Below are 22,667 nucleotides of genomic sequence, written 5' to 3'. Positions count from 1 at the left end.
AGCAATGTGTTGAATGTGAACTGATTTGCTCTATTACATTCTCATGACAACAATTATCCCCAGATAATTGCACTACAGTTGCGTGATATATATCTATATCAAATTTAGTTTGATTTGGTAGCTCCTGTCTCTCAGAGCAAAACCGACTCATTGACTGTTAGAATCCCAGAAGAGTTGTTTCGTATTACATCTGTTGCACATTGGTGCCTTTGCCCCTGCGAGCTATGCCAAAGAAAATACACATGATCTGAACGTTTGATAACAGGAAAGTCGGGTGGGGGTGTGCGTGTGTGTGTGTGTGTGTGTGTGTGTGTGTGTGTGTGTGTGTGTGTGTGTGTGTGTGTGTGTGTGTGTGTGTGTGTGTGTGTGATGGGGGGCGTTGGGGCTCACGCACTCTCAGAAGGCAGGCAGTAACCAAGCAGTTACCAAGCATATGTAGGGTTACTTATAGCCTGTCTCTCAGAGCATATGTGTACACTAAGGTCCCTGAGAACAGCTGGGCTTTCAAAGTGCTCACAGACTGTGTGTGTGTGTGTGTGTGTGTGTGTGTGTGTGTGTGCGTGCGTGCGTGCGTGCGTGCGTGCGTGCGTGCGTGCGTGCGTGCGTGCGTGCGTGCGTGTGTGTGTGTGTGTGTGGTGGGAGGGGAGGTTTGAACACTGCCCTAATTGACCTCAGTTTGATATTTCCCAGGGTGTGGTATACAAAACACATTTCCAAACACCCCCACCACATAAGGACAGAATTGTGTTCAAAAAGTCACATTATTTCAGTCTCTGATGTCCACTGTTTATGCAAATGCCACTCGAAATTACTTTGTACCTCCACTTTACTTTATGTAACCATGGCAGCGAGTTGTATCAAGCGTTTTGTTTATTGTGAACATTGCGTCATTGGTTCACTCTCACAAGACACCCCTGTTACCACTTAGGTAATTTACCATCTGCTCAAGGTTGTTGTCATTTCCAAAGTTTTAAAGGCAAAGCAACAATGTAACAAGCCTTTGAAACATCTGTGAGAAAAATCAAGGTCATATTGTCCCAATGGATGCTTGTACAATTTGATAAATAAAAGCAAAAGTGAGATCTGTTACATGGTATGTCTGAATACCAGTAATGTTGACTTTAACAACCTCATGAAGCCTTGGCTGCTTCAGGCCGGGAAACATCACTAGCACTAGGGCCATGTGGGACCTCTCCTTAAAAAAGAGAGAAGGAGAAAAAAAAAAAAGAAAAAAGTTTGAGATTTCTTCACAGCCCATTGTAAGCAATCAGGCAAATACAAGCCTGCAGTCGTGCAGTGCACAGGCACTTCTTTCCTGGAGGCAGAGAGCAATGCTTAGTTTACTGACAGGCAGGCCAGCAGACCGACAAGAAGTCAGGATATATTCTCATACCACTGGCAGATGGTAACACCACCAGTGGGTCTTCTGAAGCCCACTTTCACTCTCCTGGGTGGGATTGCTTCTGAATGCACATTCAACCTCCTCCACTGCTGGCAGTTAAGAGCTGTGGATGCACTCGACCACAGGCTCATTTCACAATCCTGCTTCTGTCTCAACGCTCTCACCAAAGCTGTACCAGCGGGAAGAGGATACACATGTTTTATTGACAGGGCGACAGGTGCTTTGAGCTTGAGCTGCTGGTGGACACTTAGATTTCTTCCCATCTGTGGTGAACTGTGGCATCTTTGGAGCCAGTATGTTGCCAACTCTTGTAGCATGTTTGGCATTCATCCTGCTGGGCTCAGGCCAGGCTCAGGTTGGCACACAGACTCAAGGTCAGAGTCAGGCTCAGGGACAGGGACAGGACAGTGCTTCCAACCCTTGGAGGCAAGTGATCCAGTGGGAGAACAACGGCCGGCTCTTCAGCCTGCTGAACAGCGGAGCTGAATATGTCCCTGCTGGAGTGGGGACCCAGGAAAGTGCTCCCAGAGTGGTTGTGGCAGATAGTCGACCTCGCTCCTCACGCAGACCTCAGGGAGGCAATGTCCGCAGACAGGCTCCATCAAGAGGATCTTCTGAAACAGTCCGCAGACAGGCTCCATCAAGAGGATCTTCTGAAACAGTCCGCAGACAGGCTCCATCAAGAGGATCTTCTGAAACAGTCCGCGGGCAGGCAAGGCATCCATTTGGTTTTGGCCAAGTGCCTGACAACTGGAGACAAACTACAGGCAACACGGGTAGTAGCCAGTTCCAAGGATCCTCCAGCAGCCGTTTCCAGCCATCCACAGGCTCATCATCATCGTTGTCATCTTCATCCTTCTCTTCATCCTCATATAATATACCATCCTACCCACAGTATCCATTTCCTCAACAGCCTCCATTCCAGCCAGTTCCTTATGACCCAAGTTTTGTGGATGTACCAGTCAGGAACTATGAACCCCCATTTCAGCCTGTCGTCAGCGGAGGATATGGAGGTGGAGGGTTCTCTACTGGACTTGGTTATGCCGGAGCGGGATATGGAGGTGGTTTGGCTCCTGTACTCCCTGGATCTCCTTCCGACTTCACTGATGACAGCTACCGTTACTACCAGTCTTACGGCTACGGGCCCAATCCTGTAGCACCTGTGGCACCTGTGGCACCTGTGGCACCTGTTGTGCCTGCACAAGCTGCACAGCCATCATTTCGAGATGGCCTGGACCATAGATACACCCACAGTCTCTACAATGAGGAATCAGTTCCTGCTATCCCTGCCTCCAATGTAAACCAGGGCCCTCAAGTAATTGTGGACCGGACAGGATCTGTTGGTCAACCGTCAGTCAGGAGCCCTCAGTATGAGCAGTTTCCCCCATTTGGAAGACCCCAGCCTCCCTTCTTACAGCCGATTCCCCAAGCAAGAAATTCTCCAAACTCTGCTATTGAGAGTCCCAACGTTAATGCTGGAAGTGTGTATCGGCCAGAACAGAGAGGTACAGTAAGGTTTATTTCAGTTTTTATTGTCTTCACTTTTGTGGTCAGGACACTGTTCTTTATGCTGATAATATTTGAAGAAGTGGAACATGTGAGAGAAATGGCAGTAGATGCAGTTGATTCTCAAGGAAATCTTGAAGCACTTAAAATGCTGGATGTTTTCTGTGAAAGAGTGTTCACTTTTAGGCATCCATCCCAGCTTTTTCAGTGTGAGAGACAAAAAACATGAGGTCTGTCATCAGATCTGTGCTGTTGCTTCACATATGAATTTGAAATATGCAAAAGCGCAGGGGAGTTGAATGCCCAATCCTTTAAGAACATAATCATGTTTTTCTAATATTCTTCCCAAAAATTAAAAAAAAAGAAAAAAGAAAGAAAAGAAAAACTCCTCTGAAGTAATGGGAATGAAAAAGCAATGGAAAATTCTTCTTTTTTTCAGTTTACATACAAAGCAAAGTGGACACAAAGTTCATCTTTTTCCCACTTGCTTGAATATTGAAACCAGGTGTTGAGCAAACTCTGCCAATGCACAGAGAGCTGACACAAGAACCTTTGTGTTTTTTTCTGTGCGGGGAGTTCTGTGTTTCAAGAAAGTCGGCTGGTTCGTGAGGCGTGTGGAGTCCGGTAATGGTGGTGACCTCATAGGCTGGGGCTGGTGATGGGCTGGGGTTGGGGGGTTGAGGGGTTTGTGCCTGCCTCAAGGAATTGATGGCAGTGAAGGGGAGGTAGGGTAATGGGGTAGATTGGTGGGGGGGATTTCATCCCTCCCCAAAGGCAAAAGAGAGAATTGGAAAGTCCCTGCAACATATGGGACCCGTTCTATTTTTTCAGGAAATCAAATAAATATTAAGACAGTGTTGAAACATGTAGAATGTAGAATGTTTATTCATCGTCGCTGACCCATTCCTTGAAATTGTTGATCACTGATGAATTTTATTCTCACAAGCTACTGCTACACTCAGAAGGAAGAAGGCTCTCTACAGCTTCTATTATTAAGCGGAAAATTAGGGCCAAATGCAAACAACATGTGGACCATATTCCGGATGCCGCAGCCTGAGTCTGGTCTGATCTGACGACCTCCGATGAGAGTCTCAGACTCTAAATGCAGGTCTATCATTTTGTTTACTCAATAATCTGCCTGGTCACAAAACAGTCTCTCCAGTGTGCCCTGTGCTTTGCAACAATCATTTATTAGACACTCTAGAGCTTGGAGGCATTTCTGCTGCACAAAAAGCCAACATGTGTGCAGATGCCTTAGCGCTCTCAGTAATCATTGTGATAAAGATCCAGCTATTGGGAGCTGTTGGAAAGAAACTGACATTTTTATTGCTTCACATCGAGGCATTAAGCTGGTACAGTATTGTAGTACCTGTTTGAGCTATAGGTTTAAAATTGTGTAAAATGTTGTGGTATCAGAGGCTGTGACGAATGAAAAACAGACATATCAACAAGAACATCTCTTTAAATGGCCAAACTTTTGCGTCATATACCAGCCAATCAGTTGTGTCTAATCATGTGTGGCATTCTGAAATCATTGTGTAACAATGCATCAGTCTTTTAAACCCACTTTATTACTTCATCCTGTCCCAACTCACTATTAGCAAGAGGTTATGTATCAACGCTTTGCCAACAGAGAAGGATGACACTCATGCACACAACCATTCAAAAACACTAACCGACCTAACTTAAGAACCCAGAGAAAACCAATGCATGCACACACAGGATGAGAATGCATTGTCAACACTGAGAATTCTCCCATCAAAGGTTGGATAGAGATTGACAACCAAACTGATTCTCACAGATAACCAATGACAGGTTTGTTTGACAAACAAACCACTTTTTGACCTGGATAATAAACGGACATGCTGCCATAACTGCGTCAACACTGATAACTTCAAAAGGGAAAACTTCTGCATAGGAACTTCAACCATTCTTGCAAGTTGATGTGAATCCCTGTTGATATCAATCAGTGAGCTGCTTTGCTTACTTTTTATTTAATGGAATTTAAAGCCATGGGATTTATAACACACATTTGCTTCTGCTATCCAGGCCAGGAAGTTCTAATTCTAGATGTCAGGCACTCTCTATTCTCACTTATGTTTGAGACTCCTTCCTGTTGTTACTCAAGAAAAAGCAACAAACAACAGATTGAGATGAAGTCTCCTTTAGAAACTGATTGAAAGGGCTTAAACAAATTGTTTCACCAGGATGGTTCACTCAATCTCTGCTCGCTATAAAGGAGGCGGTCTCATTGGAGAGATTTCCCTCTCAGAAAGAGAACTCCAGCTTTCGCAGTAAGTTTATGAATACTGATTTATCTTTAATTAAGTCTAAGAGAAAGAATCTGACTATTGTACTGACGATACCCTTTGCAGCACATCGTCAGCTCATCTCAGTGTTCTCATATATTCCCTGTCAAAACCACCAGCAGTCATAGGTGAGACTAATTATGCCATGATTGGTGCAGATTAATTCATCACAGCAGAGCTGCAGTTGTTTGACTCATTATTTTTCCCTCAATAGCTTCACATTGAAAGTCTTACTGCTGCACACAATCTGTACAATATCAGCTGAAACAAAAGCCTAAAAGGTTGACAACTTCTGCAACTGATACATTAAGGGTGACTGTGAGATAAATACATAGTCTCCTTGAGGTGACACACACACACACACACACACACACACACACACACACACACACACATGTATGTATATATATATATATATATATATATATATATATATATATATATATATATATATATATACTGTATATATGGTGGATGAGCCCCCTGAGTTTCGAGGGTTCTCATCAGTCTGTAGTTCACGGCCTATAGCTTGACATGGGACTGTCGAGAAAAGAGCCCTCATGTCATTTTCTTATGCTATATCAGATGTATAAAAAGCCTGGCAAGACTCAGTTTCTCTTCTCCTTGTCCCACTTAGACTGTAATGTGTGGCTTTGTCACATGCTGAGCGCCGATCGGCTTTAGTTTCTCAATACACTTTATCCCTCTGAAAGAGACCCACTTTCACATTTCAAAAGATTAGAGGGCAGAGAACAAAGCCTTCAGAAGGTGAGGAAGAAAGAAATTGGGGCTGAGAGTGCTGTAGGAAAACCTCTGTGCTTCGCGCTGGTTTACAGTGTTTACATGGTCCCTGTCCTGTATGTTTGTCTCAGAGAAAGACCGAGAGATCTTGGGTGGGAAGTTTACACAGCTCCTACAAAGGGAAAGACCATCTTTAAACTTGCAGCTGGTGAGGGAGAACTCACCTGGATGTTAAATCCTGTGCAAATATAAAATGGGAAAACTAGAAGTCTGTTTTTTCCAGAAACAGACAGTTCCCAAAAGATTGTATGTCGGTCCAAAAAGCAACAATCAGCTTTTTTTTTTTAATGCCATCCTCAGAGGTCAGATTTTTTTTGTGGCTTGAACAAGCATGTATTGCAATGTGTCTGCCCTTTGTGAGCTAAACAGGGAGCTGATAAGCAAGGCCAGAGACCCTTGCTGACATGGCCTTTTCTGGAAATGGGACAGACAGATAGACATTCAATCTGACAGGAAATCAGACCTACTGTGTTTTTTTTTCTCTCTTGGCTTTCTGACAGACATGGTCAGTGGCTCACTTTAAAAACAGCAGTGGTGTGAGATATGTTGATTACCCTGGCACATACATTCTTCCTCTCTATGTCTCTGTCTGGGACTCATTCTGTATTCCTGCGTACCGTCGTCTCTACATCGCTTCATTTCTGTCACTTATTAGCAAACTGCATAGTATTTGTATCCTGCATTGCAACAAGGCTGGCTGTATTTTATACTGTAGCACCGCAATTTTTCCCAGTTCGCTATTCCCCCACTAGATATGGCCAGTCTGTTCATCATAATAAAGGTGAGGTTGAAGTGACAGGCTCATGTTAAGAACTGCTTCACAGAGATCATATGGGAAAGCAATTATTGGGATAATTTCCCTCTTAATCACTAAATGCATTTTATGGAAAGCTAGTTAGAAGTGACCGTGACAGTATGATCAAAGGATTAAAAATTTTTACTTAGTGGTTTTTGCAAAGGAGAGCCTTGGATTTAACCCTCAAATTTGCTCCTCCATGCCAAATTCACTCCCATTTTATTAACCTATACAGCAAAAGTGCATCTCTCAAGAACAAGTCATGTATACCTATCATTTCCACATCAGTGCCACTGTATTTACTCAGTCATGAGACATCATGTCTATGTAAATTTGTGCAACTGCATTGCATTTTGTCAGTTTAAAGCAGTGGTTTACAAGTGTCGTGTGGTTCTCATTAAGGGGGCATTTTACCAGCAAGATTTTGTCCTATTAAATTTGAGAAATCATGATAAAAGGTGTAAAGCTAAAGTAAGAATTAGATCAAAAGATACATTTTGCAAATTACTTCATGGTGAGTGCAATGGAAAGAAAGTGACAGAGTGCCTGTCTAGTGTTCCCTTCCGGGGGCGCCACAATGGATACAGCCATCCTGTGTGACATAACCAGAGAAGTTATGGGTTTGGGCCCCTACAGTGGTGACCCCATGCCAGTGAGATAAGAACCAGCAACCTTCTCGTTACAAGCTTTCTTCCCTTTTGTAATGGAGACAATGTGAAATGATATAATATGCTTATGTTAAAATAACAAAACAACATACAAACAAACAAAAACAAATGTAACAGCTGCAAAGGTTGCAGGCTGTATACTAAGATGTATCAGATATTTCAAATTAGGAGCATCCCAAGAGGCACCAAAAGAGTGATGCCTGTTATTGCCTATGAATCCCAACAGCTGTTACCAATGATATCTTATTATGTGAACAACATTACTCAGTCTGACAGTCAACCAAATATTAGTACTTGGCGTGACACAAACCCGTTGTGGCATGAGACTCTAGGGTGGCTGAGTAATGCAATGTGGTTCAAGTACAGTTAGGGGGCTTAAATCTTCCAGAACCTCTGATTTAAACAATAAATATAATTATCAAAAAAATGTAACATCAGTCAACGTTTCCAGATTAAAAGAATGTGCAACCTCATCATTGTCTTGCAGGATGTTGCAGTATTGTCTGAGTGTTTGCTGTTTCAGGTTTGCCTGATCTGGTTCCTGATCCCAACTACGTCCAGGCATCCACATACATCCAGAGAGCCCACATGTATTCTCTTCGTTGTGCTGCAGAGGAAAAATGTCTGTCGAGGTAAAGCAATTTTCACTGATTGTTTATTCTGTGTGTTTCTCTTCATTGTGTTTCCTCTCATGTCTGTGTCGAAACTCTTCTTGCCCCTATGGAGTCACTTTTCATATTTCTGTCAGTGACAGATTTTTATTATGTTCGAGCACCATCATTACAGCAGCATTGTAGCTGAATGCAAAAACAATGCACAGAAAAACAAAATGTATTTTCTCTCTAAATACAACCCACTCACAAACTGGAGTTCCATTCAGGTTAGACTGTCTGAGGTACGCACCAAAATCCAAATTCATTCTTTATGAAAGATTAACATTTTTTATGAGCTGATTCACCTTTGGGTCGCATTAAAAAGAATATGAAGCACACATAATATTACCTTAGCTTTTAGGATGACATGCATCCTGTGTAATGTTTTTTTGGGGGGAAAATCGTACAAAACTGCACAACTTAAGCAAACCAAATCCTGGTCACAGACTGTCTTTAGGTTAATTTCTCTGTGCTGCTGGGAAACATCTCCTGGGCCCGGTGCTGGGGCCCCTTTGACTGACACTGCACTGAGGACACCACTGAAATGATGGAAGTGTGTTGTCCCTGTGGCGGCTCTGTTTGCACTCTTCCCATCACAAGCACATCCATCCCTCAAAGCCCTTTCATATCCGGCCTGAGTTTGCGGCAATCACCGACAGATGGGCTGTTGTAATTTGCCATACACTCCAATGTCAACAACAGTCAGAAGATGAATGGCTTAGATCTTCAGTGCTGTTGTGAACTCCAGTTGTGCTTCCTTCCTCACACAAAAACATAAATTTTGTAAGCATGTGGACCCTTGCCCCATGTCGAAGCTCTGCGTGTGTGTGTGTGTGTGTGTGTGTGTGTGTGTGTGTGTGTGTGTGTGTGTGTGTGTGTGTGTGTGTGTGTGTGTGTGTGTGTGTGTGTGTGTGTGTGTGTGTGTGTGTGTGTGTGTGTGTGTGTGTGTGTGTGTGTGTGTGTGTGGACGGATGGTTGTAATCTGTACAATGAATTATTTAGAGGATAGACTCATGCCTTCAAGCTTTCCAGTTTTTCCCCTTTTTCTCTTCCACTTGTCTCAGTTATGAGAAATAGACATGTCGACATACAAGTTCTGCTATTGCCACCACATGGCCCTGTCTTCCCTCACAGTTTTTCTTTTGTCTTCATGTGTTTGTTTGCTGTTCAGCACTGCCTATAGCCAGGAGACCAGTGACTATGACGTAAGGGTCCTGCTGAGATTCCCACAGAGGGTGAAAAACAAGGGCACTGCTGACTTCATGCCGAACAGACCACGTCATACCTGGGAATGGCATAGCTGTCATCAGTAAGTTGTTGATGTAAACAAGACAAACAGCAACTTCACACAATCAGCCATTCATCTTATATATCATGCATCTGCTGTTGGGTTACCACTATGTTTAGCATGTCTCTGTGTGTGCCATTCAATAAATCTCAAATACTTTTTTTACATTCAGAGATATAAAATAGAAAATTTGGCAAACTGACAGGAACGCCTCCTTTCTGTCTACCCCCATTGTAAAGTAGATAGGGCAGCTTGACATTTGTCTTTTTGTCTTCTGTATTCCATTCAAAGTTGTTTTTTTCACAGTGCTGTTAAAAAAAAAAGGTTTAGGTATGCCTGAAAGAAATGCTACTATTCCAACATGTAATCCAACTGGAAAACATCTGAATGTTTCCAGATTTATTTCGCAGCTTCAGCATGGTACAATGATTCCAGTCATAAAGCCAATGTTATTAAGAAACATCTTGGGGTATGGAGATGAATTAGGAGTCCTGCGTGTAATGTTGTAGAACCCCCCACAGAGTCCTGATCTCAACATCATGGAATCTGCTTGGATACAGTCATATTTGTCCACAAAAAAGCTGTACTTTGCCTGTCTGCAAGGTTAGCATTGATGCAGTTGTAAGTCCAAAGGGTGGCCTCACGTCATACTCATCTCTCTTCTACATATTCACTATGCATTGCATGCCTTTATAAAAATCAACCATTGTAACTTTTAATTTGAGAGCGCTCTTACTCTGCTGCATTTTGTCACTTTTACCAAAAGAAGTAGCTGTTCTGGTTCAGGGGATCACATGTGTCAGGCCGCTCTCCCAGTGCCCACGCCGCTGGTGCTGGTTCACTGCTTTTGTTCTTTGAAGCTACTTTTGCTCGTTTATTTGTCGATGGCCATGAAGTTAGGAATATTCTGTGGAATATTCTAAAGCAAGAGACATGTTTTCCCCTGGAATTGAGGAAACGATATGTAACTACCACGGTAATGCATACTCTCAGTGAAAGTGGTTGTGGGAATGTATTTTTAACATCATTCGGGTTGCACAGGCATAGTCCAGGTCCATTAAGCTCATACTATTTCTCTGAAGATTTATTCAGATTGTGAGTGAGAGTGCTATATACGTATGACCTTTATTGTGTTCTAAATGGTCACGTTGCCTGAAAGGATCCACATACACCGGATAAAACTGTAAACGCAACACTTTTGTTTTTGCTTTCATTTTTCAAGAGCTGAACTCAAAGATATAAGACTTTTTCTACGTACAAAGGCCTATTTCTGTCAACTATGGTTCACAGATTTGTCTAAATCTGTGTTAGTGAGCCTAAGACACACCTGTGCAATAATTATGCCGACTGTCCAGCATCTTGATATGCCACACCTGTGAGGTGGATGGATTATTTCAGCAAGCGAGAAATGCTCTCTAACACTAATCTAAACACATTTGTGAACAATAATTGAGAGAAATTGGTCTTTTGTGTAGGTAGAAGATGTCTTCGATCGTTAAGTTCAGCTTGTGAAAAATAGGAGCAAAAACAGAAGGGTTTTGTTTATATTTTTTCAGTGTATCTTTCAATTCCCTGGCACCAGAAGATAGAAAAGATAAAACATGTGAATTCAATTATAGAGACTTCCTTAAAATATAGGTTAATCGCTGACAAATAAGAGGATATAACTGTAAATGTATCAAACAGTCCTTTCATTGTATTCTTCTCAGCTCATGGATTTCTGTTGGTTCAGCCAGCCAGTGGTGGCTCAGATGAAATGTCTCAGGGGGCGCTGGTGATGAGGTGAATTTGGGGGTATCGTGATAGTTTATATTCCATGTAGGCTGCCTTTTATCTTGATTTCAACAAGTCTGCCCACTGATTCGAGAGCCAAGCTCTCCTTTACTATTCTCATCTTGGAGGAATGTTGACTGGCCGTTAGGAGATTGGCAGCGTTGTTGCTGCCTGACATCAGTCTACATTTACACAGCGGCTCCCAGGAGGCAGAATGCCAGCACAATCATTCCACTGGCTCTGTGATCAGAATGACAAATCAATCCATTTTTTCCTGTCAATCTGTGACACCAGATCACACAGCTGCTAAAGTGCGATGCCATGGATATGGGTTACTGGGACAGAGTGTTTGGGCACAAAGAAATCTCTTTAGGGGAAGAAAATCTCTAGCCCAGATTCTCACAATAAACTTTCCTGCCCTACATTTCTGTCAAATAAGCTGCATAGTTGACAGTTTTGCTTTCCATTGCATCCACTCTTATCTTCCATGCTCGAGTCTCAAAAGAAATGAAGGGAACAGCATTCTCCTGAGTGTGGTGAAATGTGAAGCTGTTGGATTTTTCTTTTTTAAGCGTAAATGAGGACAGCGACTCGCACCTCAAACTTTCTATGCCCACCAATATGAAAAAGCTTTGTGAGTTCACTTATTTTTCCACAACTTACAAAGAGAGGTCTTCAGTTTGTGTTTCTCTCGATCTGGACTCCCTCTGTTACAATTTTATTAAGATACTTGACCTTTTTCGCCAAATATCAAAGCTGATGTGTGTGCAGGTGCTTTAACGTACGTCTTAATATTCTGGTTGCAAGTTTCAGAAGGCAAATGTCAGGCCACTGGAAAATAAGTAAAGTAAGTCGCTGGCTGTGTTTTACAACTCAACCTATGATCAGAAACAGCCTCAAACGTCTGGTTTCTTGTAACATGTATGGAAAATGACTCACAACTGTGGAGAAGGACTGGGATGTTTTGCACATTCCAATTACAAGCTATTCTTGTTAAATCCCTCGTGTTCTTCCAACACTACATTCCCCAAAGCTGACATCGTCAAAGAGGGGATCCAGGAATCCGAGGAGGTAGAAGACCCTTCCACTCACGTCCCACCCCCATTTTTTTTTTCTCTCTCGCTTGCTTCCCACATTCTCCTTCTTTCTATTTCACATGCACATACATGGGAGATAATCATCTCAAGGCTCCCACTGAAATGACCGGCAGTTTTGGGAAGAAAAGCAAAGACTGTTTCAGCCTTCCAGGCCTTTGGCTTCCCTCCCTTTTTGATACACAATTGTGAATGTATGCACTCACACACTCATTGCACAGATCGCATGTGCGCCCATGTGCTCCCTCGTAAAATGAGCCCATAAACAGACTCGTGACTATTTGTATCTGAGACAAGAGAGTGCAGTTCATGCCCAGAGTTACAATAAAGATAGTGTTCAACCTAAGATAACAGTAATGTCTCTCTACCTGGGTCCAATTCCTAATTGGTGGCTTGGCTCTCCTATGGAACAAATGAGTCCCTGAATGGTCACTCGCTCCGTCAATGGAAAGTACGCACTTTTCCTTCCAAGTCATCCTTCAATCTTTAATGACTCTTCCAGTAAAAGCTGCTGTGTGTTGAAACATGGGCCATGAAGTAAGGCAAAAGGGCAATATTTTTATAGCCTGACTTTGACTGTAAAGGCTCCAGTGCTTACCTCATGCATGGCAACTAAAGTCAACACTTCTCATGTACAATGTCTAATAAAACCAGAGAGACGGACAAAAATGGCAGATTATACTGCCACAAATACCACAAATCAGGTTGCCATATCTATCTATCTATCTATCTATCTATCTATCTATCTATCTATCTATCTATCTATCTATCTATCTATCTATCTATCTATCTATCTATCTATCTATCTATCTATCTATCTGTCTATCTGTCTAACTATCTATCGATCGATCGATCTATCTATCTATCTATCTATCTATCTATCTATCTATCTATCTATCTATCTATCTATCTATCTATCTATCTATCTATCTATCTATCTATCTATCTATCTATCTATCTATCTATCTATCTATCTATCTATCTATCTATCTATCTATCTATCTATCTATCTATCTATCTATCTATCTATCTATCTATCTATCTATCTATCTATCTATCTATCTATCTATCTATCTATCTATCTATCTATCTATCTATTCATTTATTTATTTCGAGAGACGTTTGGAACCAAAACTCATATCAGAATAAATTGACCTCTTATAGCCATTTGCCAGAGCAGAGAATAAGAATTAATTTCCCCACATTCTGCTCAGGTGATTTTTTGTTTTGTTTTGTTTTGTTTTTTTCTAGACCTTTGAATATTAACCACAGTAAGAGAGATGACTATGCTGTCATATGCTATGATTAAAAGTTAATTGAGAATACTGTGATTCAAAATGAGGGGATGTCCTCCATGGAGGAGCTTCAAAAGGATGCAACAGCCGAAAAATATATATTTTAGAGCTGAATTCACTGGAAATGTAAGCGATGATTAGCTTTCATGTGAACAGCCATATGACAGTTGAAGATAAGAATTAAGATTCAAAATAAAAAGCATCAAAATACATCAGGAAGAGTTCTGCCTTTAAATGCCCGTACCTCAAGATCCTTGCACAAAAAAACTGTTTCTTTACGAATACTACTTAATAATACTACTCAAATAAAAGTAAATAATGGTCATCCCAAAAAATTACTTGGATTACTCAAGTAGTAATTGATGAGTAACCTCCACAGCGTCATAAAAAATATGACGGACACATTCAGATAGAGGGAAACAGCTTGGAATTGGAAATGAACACATCTTAACAAAATGACACACTAAGGAAACCTTAGACACATTATTATAATTATGAATTATTTCTAATGCATTTCGTTGGATTTTATTTTTCCACCAACATGTTCCTGTCATGTTCCTTGAAACCTTGTAAGCAGCCCTGACTGCACAGCATTAATTTAAACATAGTCGTTTAGGCAGGGACTCCTAGTATGAATGTTATAAACACACAAGGCTTCACATTCTTTAACTTAATTCACTAAATTAACATCACCATTGTTTTACCATTTTCTGAACCTTGTTTTGAAGTGACCATATTTTAGTTATAGTTTCATGGAAATGTCCAGCTACAGTACGACTTTCAATGAATGTGAACTTTAATTGGTTGTAAAAAAAAAGTTGGACTTTACTGCTTACAAATCCTCTGAGATGATATGATATCTGACAAATAGATGTCAGTCTCATCTGCTGCTCATTCAAGACACTGAAAATAAACAGACTCATTCACTGCTTGAAGTACAAATAGCATATTTGATCTGTTTCATTCTTTTTATTGTTGCAGTGAAAAACACCTCAAAGATAATTTGTTAATGTATTTTCCAAAACTGAAGACATTTTGAGATCATTATTTCTTTTCTTTATTTATTTGTCCAGTAAAACTTGAAAAAGACCAGCTATTTTGTTGTCGTTTGATTTTCTATGCAGAAAAGTGATTATTAGATTGTTGTTTCATTCAAGATACAAATAACGCTAGTATGATTGTTTTGAGGAAGAGAGATTATTTTAGGCATATAACAGCAGCTTGCATAACCTTTTAGAGGCTTATCTGAATTTCTGTCTGGTTATCGAGAGCTAATATTTTTTGGGAATCAAAATATGATCATCCTGGCTCTATTAGTAAATCTCAATGTAAATAATTTGGCAAGATGATGAAGTGAGCTTAAGTTCTTTCAATTGTCTCCAACTCAGCCCCACAAGGAGTCATTCATTAATTGTTGCTGATCTTAAGGTGTTTTTCCCTCATGCAGATAGTTTGTTTTCAGTTGCATGACTTTGTGGTATCATTTGATCACATGGTGTCAGATGACAAAGCCTCAAACAGAAGTCTCTCCATTAGGGCGAAGTAATTTGATGATTTTGATATATTCCAGTTGAAAATAAAGGCAACAAAAGCATCAAGCTAAGTGAAACGGCATATTTCTTCAGAACTGTACTCAAGTAAAGGTAGAAAATATATTGACGCTACTCTCACAGGTACAATTTTTGCAAAGAGTTACTCAAACCAATGTAACTTAGGTAATATTGTTAGTGATTTTTCTCTTGAATACAGAACTATGCTGACATAACACTTGTCGGTTTGAAATTGCGGGGAAACAAAACAAACCAACAAGAATGGTAACCCGTAAATGTGTGTCACATTTTGGTTTTAATCTTTGTGTTTTAATTACTCACATGTCGCCACCACAGTGCACGATCCCATCAAAATAATAGCATAAAATAGAGCTTTTCCCATCAGCTAGAAATGATGTTGTCACCATTCTCCACGCAAATATGCACTTGTTGGTTTTCAACCGCAATTACATTCGCAGCAGGCTTGTAAAAAGGCGAATAGCTTCCTGGGTCACTTTGACATTTGGAAGCGGTCCAAGCCATATAGCAGCTAATATTACAGATGATTTCAAATGGAGCGGCTCATTGGCAGTCACTCATTGAGAGTCACTCGGTTCATGTTGCGGTTCGGCTGAGATGATCAGTGGTCGCGTGCATCCAGGCTTTCCTAAGCTGCTGAAGCTGTGCAAACACACACAGAAACACACTGCCTGCACGCGAAATGCACTCACACTGTGATATGAGCTCACATTTATAGATATGCACGCGCACTCTTCACAATACCCACACACACACACACACACACTCACTCACCGACTCGCACGCGCGCGGACACACACACCTCTGATCTGGCGGATTGGTACCAGCTAATTAACAACATTCATACATCATTAGGGCGTTAATGCCTTGCTTCAGCAATACGTTATTGTTTCCATTAATTAGTATCCATTATCCACTGATGAATTATGATGGGTTCAGTCAAGGTGCTGCATCACTTACAAAAATGTTAACAGCTGAGGTCTGCAGGTTGAATACACAAAATATAAATCTACAATCTATTTTTATGGGCTTTGATTGCCCACTTTAACAAAGAACGCTTTATACTTCTGACTAAATTCTTATTTTTCTCACTTGCTCTTGTAGGCATTACCACAGTATGGACGAGTTCAGCCATTATGATTTACTGGAGGTCAGCAGCGGCCGGAAAGTGGCCGAGGGACACAAGGCCAGCTTCTGTCTGGAGGACACCACCTGTGACTTCGGCCACCTGAAGCGTTACGCTTGCACCGCGCACACTCAGGTAATACAACAAACAAAAACAAGAGTCCAGGCACTGCGAGTCAAAATCAAAGTTTTGCTTATCAGTCCACTGGAGTTCTACTTTGTCACATCCAGAGCTCCTTTTTCATTCATTAGTTTTGTTTTGTTCAGCGCAAACTTTGGACTGCTTTAGACTGGTTCAGTATTCTCTTTGAGCCTGTCTCTGCCCCTCCGTGTCTTCAGGGTCTGAGTCCGGGTTGCTACGATACATACAATGCTGATATTGACTGCCAGTGGATCGATATCACTGACATCCAACCTGGCAACTACATACTGAAGGTAAGAGTCAAGTGAAATCTCAGTGTGCGTGGACATGGCTGCTGACAGCTTGAGGTCACATCTCATAGAGTGAGGCAGAGTTGAGGCCACCAAAACAAACCTGTCCGGGTTGCTTTCTTTTTGCTTCCGAAAAAGGTTTTCAGGTGTTGCACTTCACGGCGCAGTGCCACCCGTTGCCTCTTTTCCATCTTGATTCAAATTTTTCATGCACGTTTGTTCCCGATTTATCACCAACGTTGATTTACATTGTGCTTTTCCTCTGCAGCTCCAGGTCAATCCCAAGTTCCTGGTGCTGGAGTCAGACTTCACCAACAATGTGATCAGATGTAACATTCACTACACGGGACGGTTTGTCACAACAACCAACTGCAAAATAGCACAGTAAGTAAGATGGTGAATTGATAGTCTGTTGTTTTTATGGAAGCAGGGTTGGGAAAGCATGAGGGGTGGGAATAAAGACAATAATAATTGTTGGGGAAAAAACTGTATTTTCATAAAAAATACATATATTTTACTGAAACTAACTACACATGTTTAACTGTATGTTTAAGTAACTAATATTGGAATCATTTTAATTAAACCTGTCAGTTTTAATGCAAAACCATAGATTTAAAACATGAGAACGTTTAGATACAACCTACAACAAACTTAAAGCTTCTGTGTCCTGAAATATAATATTAGAAATGACTACATGACAGGAGACAAATGTTGTGTGGTGGAGTGTGAGTTCAGCTTTTAATTGCAAGTTGCTGATGGATGATCGGTGGCAGCTCTCTTAACTTTCAAAAGAGATCTGTATCATGTGTTTCGTCTGGTCGACTGTGAGGAGTAATAATCTATATGAAGATCAAAGGTGAGGGAGACAAAGTATTTTCCCGCCCCTCCTCTATCCTTATTCCCCAATTGAAAGATGGATAGGTGATTATAAATCATGAGAAATGTTGATATTATTATCAACGTATTTGACATGAAATGCAAGGTGCTCACACATGGTTGGGAGATGTCTGGGGTTCAGTGTCTTTCTAAAAGACACTTCCACATGTCGACAGGGTGAAATGGGGAATCCGACTGCTAACCTGAGATTAGGAAACATCACACTATACCAAATGAACTGCAGTTGTCCTGTTGTGTAATCTGCATCCTGAATCTGTGGAATTAAAGCCCGTCCAACTGTGTGGCAAATCACGAATTGGGCTTTTGTCATTCTCCCTGCAATGACTGCACGAAAGCACATGATAGACTGCTGACTGGACGCTGTTATCTGAAGGGCTTCAGTGTTTTCAAGTACTTAAAAAGCTCTCTGTCTGAAATATTTGATCATTTAATAGCATATATTCTCATTCTCCTCTTGAGATTAGCCGCCTCCAAAACTTTGATATCTTACCTCAAAGGGAGATGTAGGATGTTGAACTTGCTAATCGCACTATTAGACAGTGTGTCATTGTACTCCAGATGACTATTACATCCATTTGAAAATATTTTACATAAAGAGGTTCAAGTGCTCCTGCTAGCCTATCGTCATTTAACTAGTGCTGTAATAAATAAATATTCAACCAAGTGTTTTTAGAGAATATGAAAGCTGCATATGGTGCATATGTTGATTTTTATACTACTTCAGGCCACGAGCCAAACTACCATTAGTAAATATGTTAGGTATGTAAAATATGCAGCACTTTGCTTTGATGTTTAAACACACATTTCTGTGAGAAAATCTTCATTTTGATTCTGAACACCAGAGGTAATACCAATGCCACGCATACTCTTATTACTGATTATAGAATTCAGTGTGTTGACGAGCAAAAATGTTTACTGAAATAATATATTTGAGAGGAGAAACATTTATTCGTATATGCTTGTTTGTATATTTTTTCATTGTTTTTATATGTTTGTAAACTTGTATAGTTTTATGTGGTGCATCGGATGGAAATTAGCATTGTGCTAAATTCGGCATATTTACATTAACCTCATGAAGAGATGGATTGTTCACTAGTCTGCACTGTCCTGTCCAAATAAACAAATCAATGAAATTGTAAATTTGCTGTGACAGTGAAGCCGCAGAATAAAACTTTAAAAATCCAAAAGCTAATTTCATAGATCAAATAGTAACTTTCACCAATCAGCCATAAAGTAAAACATTGGTGACCTGCATAATAGTGTGTAGAACCAGTTAGTTTGCTGCAGAGGCATGTCTGACACATAAAGGATTATAAACACCTGTGAAGGTGTGCTGTGGCATCAAGATGGTAACAGCAGGCCCTTTAAGTCCAGGAAGTTGTGAAATGATGTCTCCATGGGCCCGTGTGCATTAATGAACCCTAACCACCCGCAACCCGTCACCGGTTCACCGCTTCTCCTTCCTTGGATCACTTTTGATAGATACTGACTGCTGCAGTCGGGAACACCCCACAAGAGCTGCTCTGACCTCGTCGTCCAAACAACACAAATTAGCCCCCGTCAAACTCACTCAAATCCTTTTTTTTTTTTTTTTTCTTTTCCTGGTAGTAACACATCAACTTTGAGGACGAAATGTTCTCTTGCAAGAGAGAGAGAGAACAGGTGCCATGATGAAGAGTTTAATGAGTACTTCATGATTAGTAAGCAGAATCAGGCTTTGGGACTGTGTCAGCCACAGGATGCAGTGCTTAAATAAAGGTTTACCTCAGGTTCCTCGTCCCTGGCGAAGGTTGATGAAATACAAACCTACAAGCCAGAGATCATACATCCACTGTCTGTGTCAACAGATTAACGCAGAAATGACTTTGTTTAAGCTAAAAATGAAAATCAGTGCTTTTCTTTTGTGTGTTTTTCATCAGACCACAGCTCAGATTGTGAAATTATGCTGCTGTTTGGGTGATGCAAATAACCACTCGATGGCATCCCAAGCAATGATTTTGATAAACAGTTTGTATTGTATGATGCTAGTTTGAACGTTGCAATCAGAGTGTATTTGCGATATATGTCTGATTGTGGGAACCGTAAAGATTACATGTTTAGAGGTGCAGGATGATAAGTGGCACCTGTTACAATCAACATCGAAATACAGGAGTTATTGTGGCCTGTTTTGCGTTTCTAATGTGAGCGTTTGATATGATTTTAAACTGTAGAAAATAAATTGTTGCTTGGTAATCATTGTGTGTCTGACAGAGCTATTGTTTCCTTATTTAAAATGGACATCTGTTGAACTCCTATAAACTGCACCTGTGTCTGTATCCGAACATAAATCTTAGTGTGGTAATGTTTTTTTTACAGTCATTACAACAGGCCACATTTATGAAATGTTTAACTCAAACTCGCAAACAATCCAAAACAGAAACAACCTGGTAAATCTAACAAAAAAAAAAAACTTTTCTGGAAATAATTTTTTAAAAAACTTGAAAGTGAGAAACCTCATGAAGATAAGAGAGAAAGAAAATCTTTATAGCACAGTTTGTCACAACTTTTGATTTATTGAGTAATTGTAGCGTAGAGCATTACAGTGTGAACAACGATCTTCTGTAAAATAGTTTGGAGTTGGAGGCGGGTATATTTTTCATTGTAATCCAATGATACCTTCGACTGTGTTTGGAGTTATACTTCCTCTAACAAAAGTGTTGCCGTTGTCGTCTTCTTTTCCAGGTCTTGATCGGATGCCAGAAGAGCTGCCGCATTCGAGTGACCCTGATAGCTGTTCCATTGAAATGTGAATGGAATCCGTTTGTTGTTGGTTTGTTGTTGGTGTTGTTTGTCTCTACATTTCAGTGCTGTTTTGGGGGTTCCAAACACAGGATCTACCCGCACAGAGGATGTGGGTTGTTTTTGAAGTAAACATGCACACACGCCTTTTGCATAATGCATATTGCACAAAAAAAAAAAAAAAAAAAAAAAAAAGGCCAATAATGAACCAACATTTTACATCCCTACAATCCCCTAACCCTAACATCTCTCATACTGCAGCTCTTGCAGTCTGGTTTGGTTACGTGTTTGGACACACTCTTGACTTCTGTGAGAGGTGTTTACTGTGCAGCCACATAAACATCACCAATCCCACCCCCCACCCCCAAAAGAAACTTCCCCACGGAGCGACTTTGTCTGAATTATAAATAGGCTGAAACGGTGGTAGGGCAGAAATGAGAGGTTGCAAACAAGTCAGGGTTCAGCTGCATTTCAACAAATAAAATTAGGGGACAAAGGCTTCCCAGGTGCATTCATCCATGCAGTGTGGGGACAGACGACAGAAATGCCCAGTGACTCAGAAGAACGATAATCTGTTATTTCTCTCTCTCTCTCTCTCTCTCTCTCTCTCTCTCTCTCTCTCTCTCTCTCTCTCTCTCTCGCTCTCGCTCTCGCTCTCTCTCTCTCTCTCTCTCTCTCTCTCTCTCCTGCCTCGGCGGGTCTAACTGGGAGGAATACTGTGATTCTCTGGGCACATCCTGTTTAATGTTGTGTTAACAGCAAGAGGAAGACAGCAGGTCATATTTGCATTCGTCAGCATGAAAATCACCTCCTCTAAATCCTCGCGTATTTACGCCGAGGACCCAGTCTTTCCTTTCCTATTTCAAGAAAAGAGTAACAGGAAGCTCAGCTGGCAGAAAAGGGTGCCTTCCAAAGCAACGAGACGTCAGCTGCGTGCTCACATCGCTTCACCGTCCCTTCTTCAACTACCAACACTGGTCAGGTGGCACATAGGTCATCTACACCTTTTGAAGAATGTATATACAAATATTCCACTGATTTATAACTTCAATGATGGCGGTTATTTTGCTGTAACTGATTGTACTTTGTTTATCCATTTTGACCTGTTACTGTAGTTGTGGTTGCGTTTATATCTCTATATTTTCTTGCTAACCTGAATTATACAAAAAGAATGTGTTGTTGGAAAAAAAAAAAAGAAAACACTACTACTAATGCTTAGTATTATAATGCAGGGTGCCACAAAGACGCTGTTACCTACCTCTTCAGTTAAGTGAGCTGTCTTTTGTTTTGAATAGATATCCCTGCAGTGATTGATTGTTGCCTCCCGCCACTCAAGTTTGGTTAAATTTCGAAACCTTAAGATTTACATCCTGGTTATTTCGATGATCCATGTTGTGTGTTATTAGTGGATTAGGAGTGTAGCAACCAATAATGTAATAACTGTATCCAGTATAAATGTAATAAAGCCAATAATGTAATAAAATATCCTTAAAACATTTTGGAAAATGTTATATCATTGTCTGACAATTACATCATTAAAGTAAAAATATAATTTAAAAATGGAATAACTGAGGCCAATAATATAAAATTCAAATGAATTTCCCATTTTTGTGGAGCTTGCTGATCACAAATAGGTACAGTGAATGGCAAAGTTCCCATATTGATGAAAATTCGATTTTATTTCTAATTCTATTACATTATCTTCAAGTTATACTTTACTGGCTTTGTCACATTTACAATGGCCAAAATGATTACATTACTGTCAGTTCTATCATCGGCCATTACTACATTGCTGGGTGCTACAAGGAGTATTACTTGAACAGTTTCTTTTGCAGAAATACAATAGAAGCACAGGTAGTGGATCCGTTTACAGTAAAGCCAAACAAGCTAATGCTGGTTTAACTTTTGGTGGGTGGCTTTTTCATCTCGTGAGGAATCCCAAACTGACTTCATGTTGCACAACGTATCATACATTTCAGACTTTGACTGGTCCATCCGTCCTGTTCATGTTCCAAACTGAACCGCCCATCACAAATGTAAAAAAGCCATTGTCTTGTTTTGCTGAATAGTGTTTTATTGTTTGAAATGTTACTATCAGTGACCAAAAATATCCCAGACTTTTCCTGTGAGACTACTTTACAATAAAAATCCAGCCCGCATTTCCCTGTTTGAAGCACATTTATTTTTGGCATGTTTTCCTTTAGCTTTAACTTAATATAACTGTCGTACAATGAAAGAATTCTGAAAACGTGTACTGGAGAACTACAACTCTTACACTGCTT

The 22,667-nt window shown here is 40.6% G+C and overlaps 1 protein-coding gene across 3 annotated transcripts; it reads left to right on the top strand.

Moving 5' to 3' along the window:
• The first annotated feature begins 1,031 nt into the window (after positions 1–1,031).
• On the top strand, positions 1,032–21,616 carry LOC308106897 (lysyl oxidase homolog 1-like). 3 transcript variants are annotated; one of them, XM_080458928.1, is made up of 8 exons: positions 1,032–2,063; positions 2,104–2,907; positions 8,006–8,114; positions 9,307–9,444; positions 16,258–16,414; positions 16,618–16,713; positions 16,979–17,094; positions 20,329–21,616. In XM_080458928.1, exons 3-8 carry the CDS (start codon positions 8,071–8,073, stop codon positions 20,333–20,335), a joined length of 558 nt encoding a protein of 185 aa, XP_080315054.1. In that variant the 5' UTR covers positions 1,032–2,063; positions 2,104–2,907; positions 8,006–8,070; the 3' UTR covers positions 20,336–21,616. The 3 variants fall into 3 exon arrangements, with proteins under 3 accessions (XP_080315054.1, XP_080315052.1, XP_080315053.1); XM_080458927.1 differs by having other exon boundaries at positions 1,550–2,036; positions 2,076–2,907; XM_080458926.1 differs by having other exon boundaries at positions 1,234–2,907.
• Positions 21,617–22,667: the final 1,051 nt, after the last annotated feature.

This window comes from Lipophrys pholis (genome assembly GCF_963383615.2).
Source record: "Lipophrys pholis genome assembly, chromosome: 2".
Taxonomy (NCBI): Eukaryota; Metazoa; Chordata; class Actinopteri; order Blenniiformes; family Blenniidae; genus Lipophrys; species Lipophrys pholis.
The sequence above is the reverse complement of the archived record's forward strand: the minus strand, read 5'-3'. Positions and strand labels throughout refer to the sequence as shown.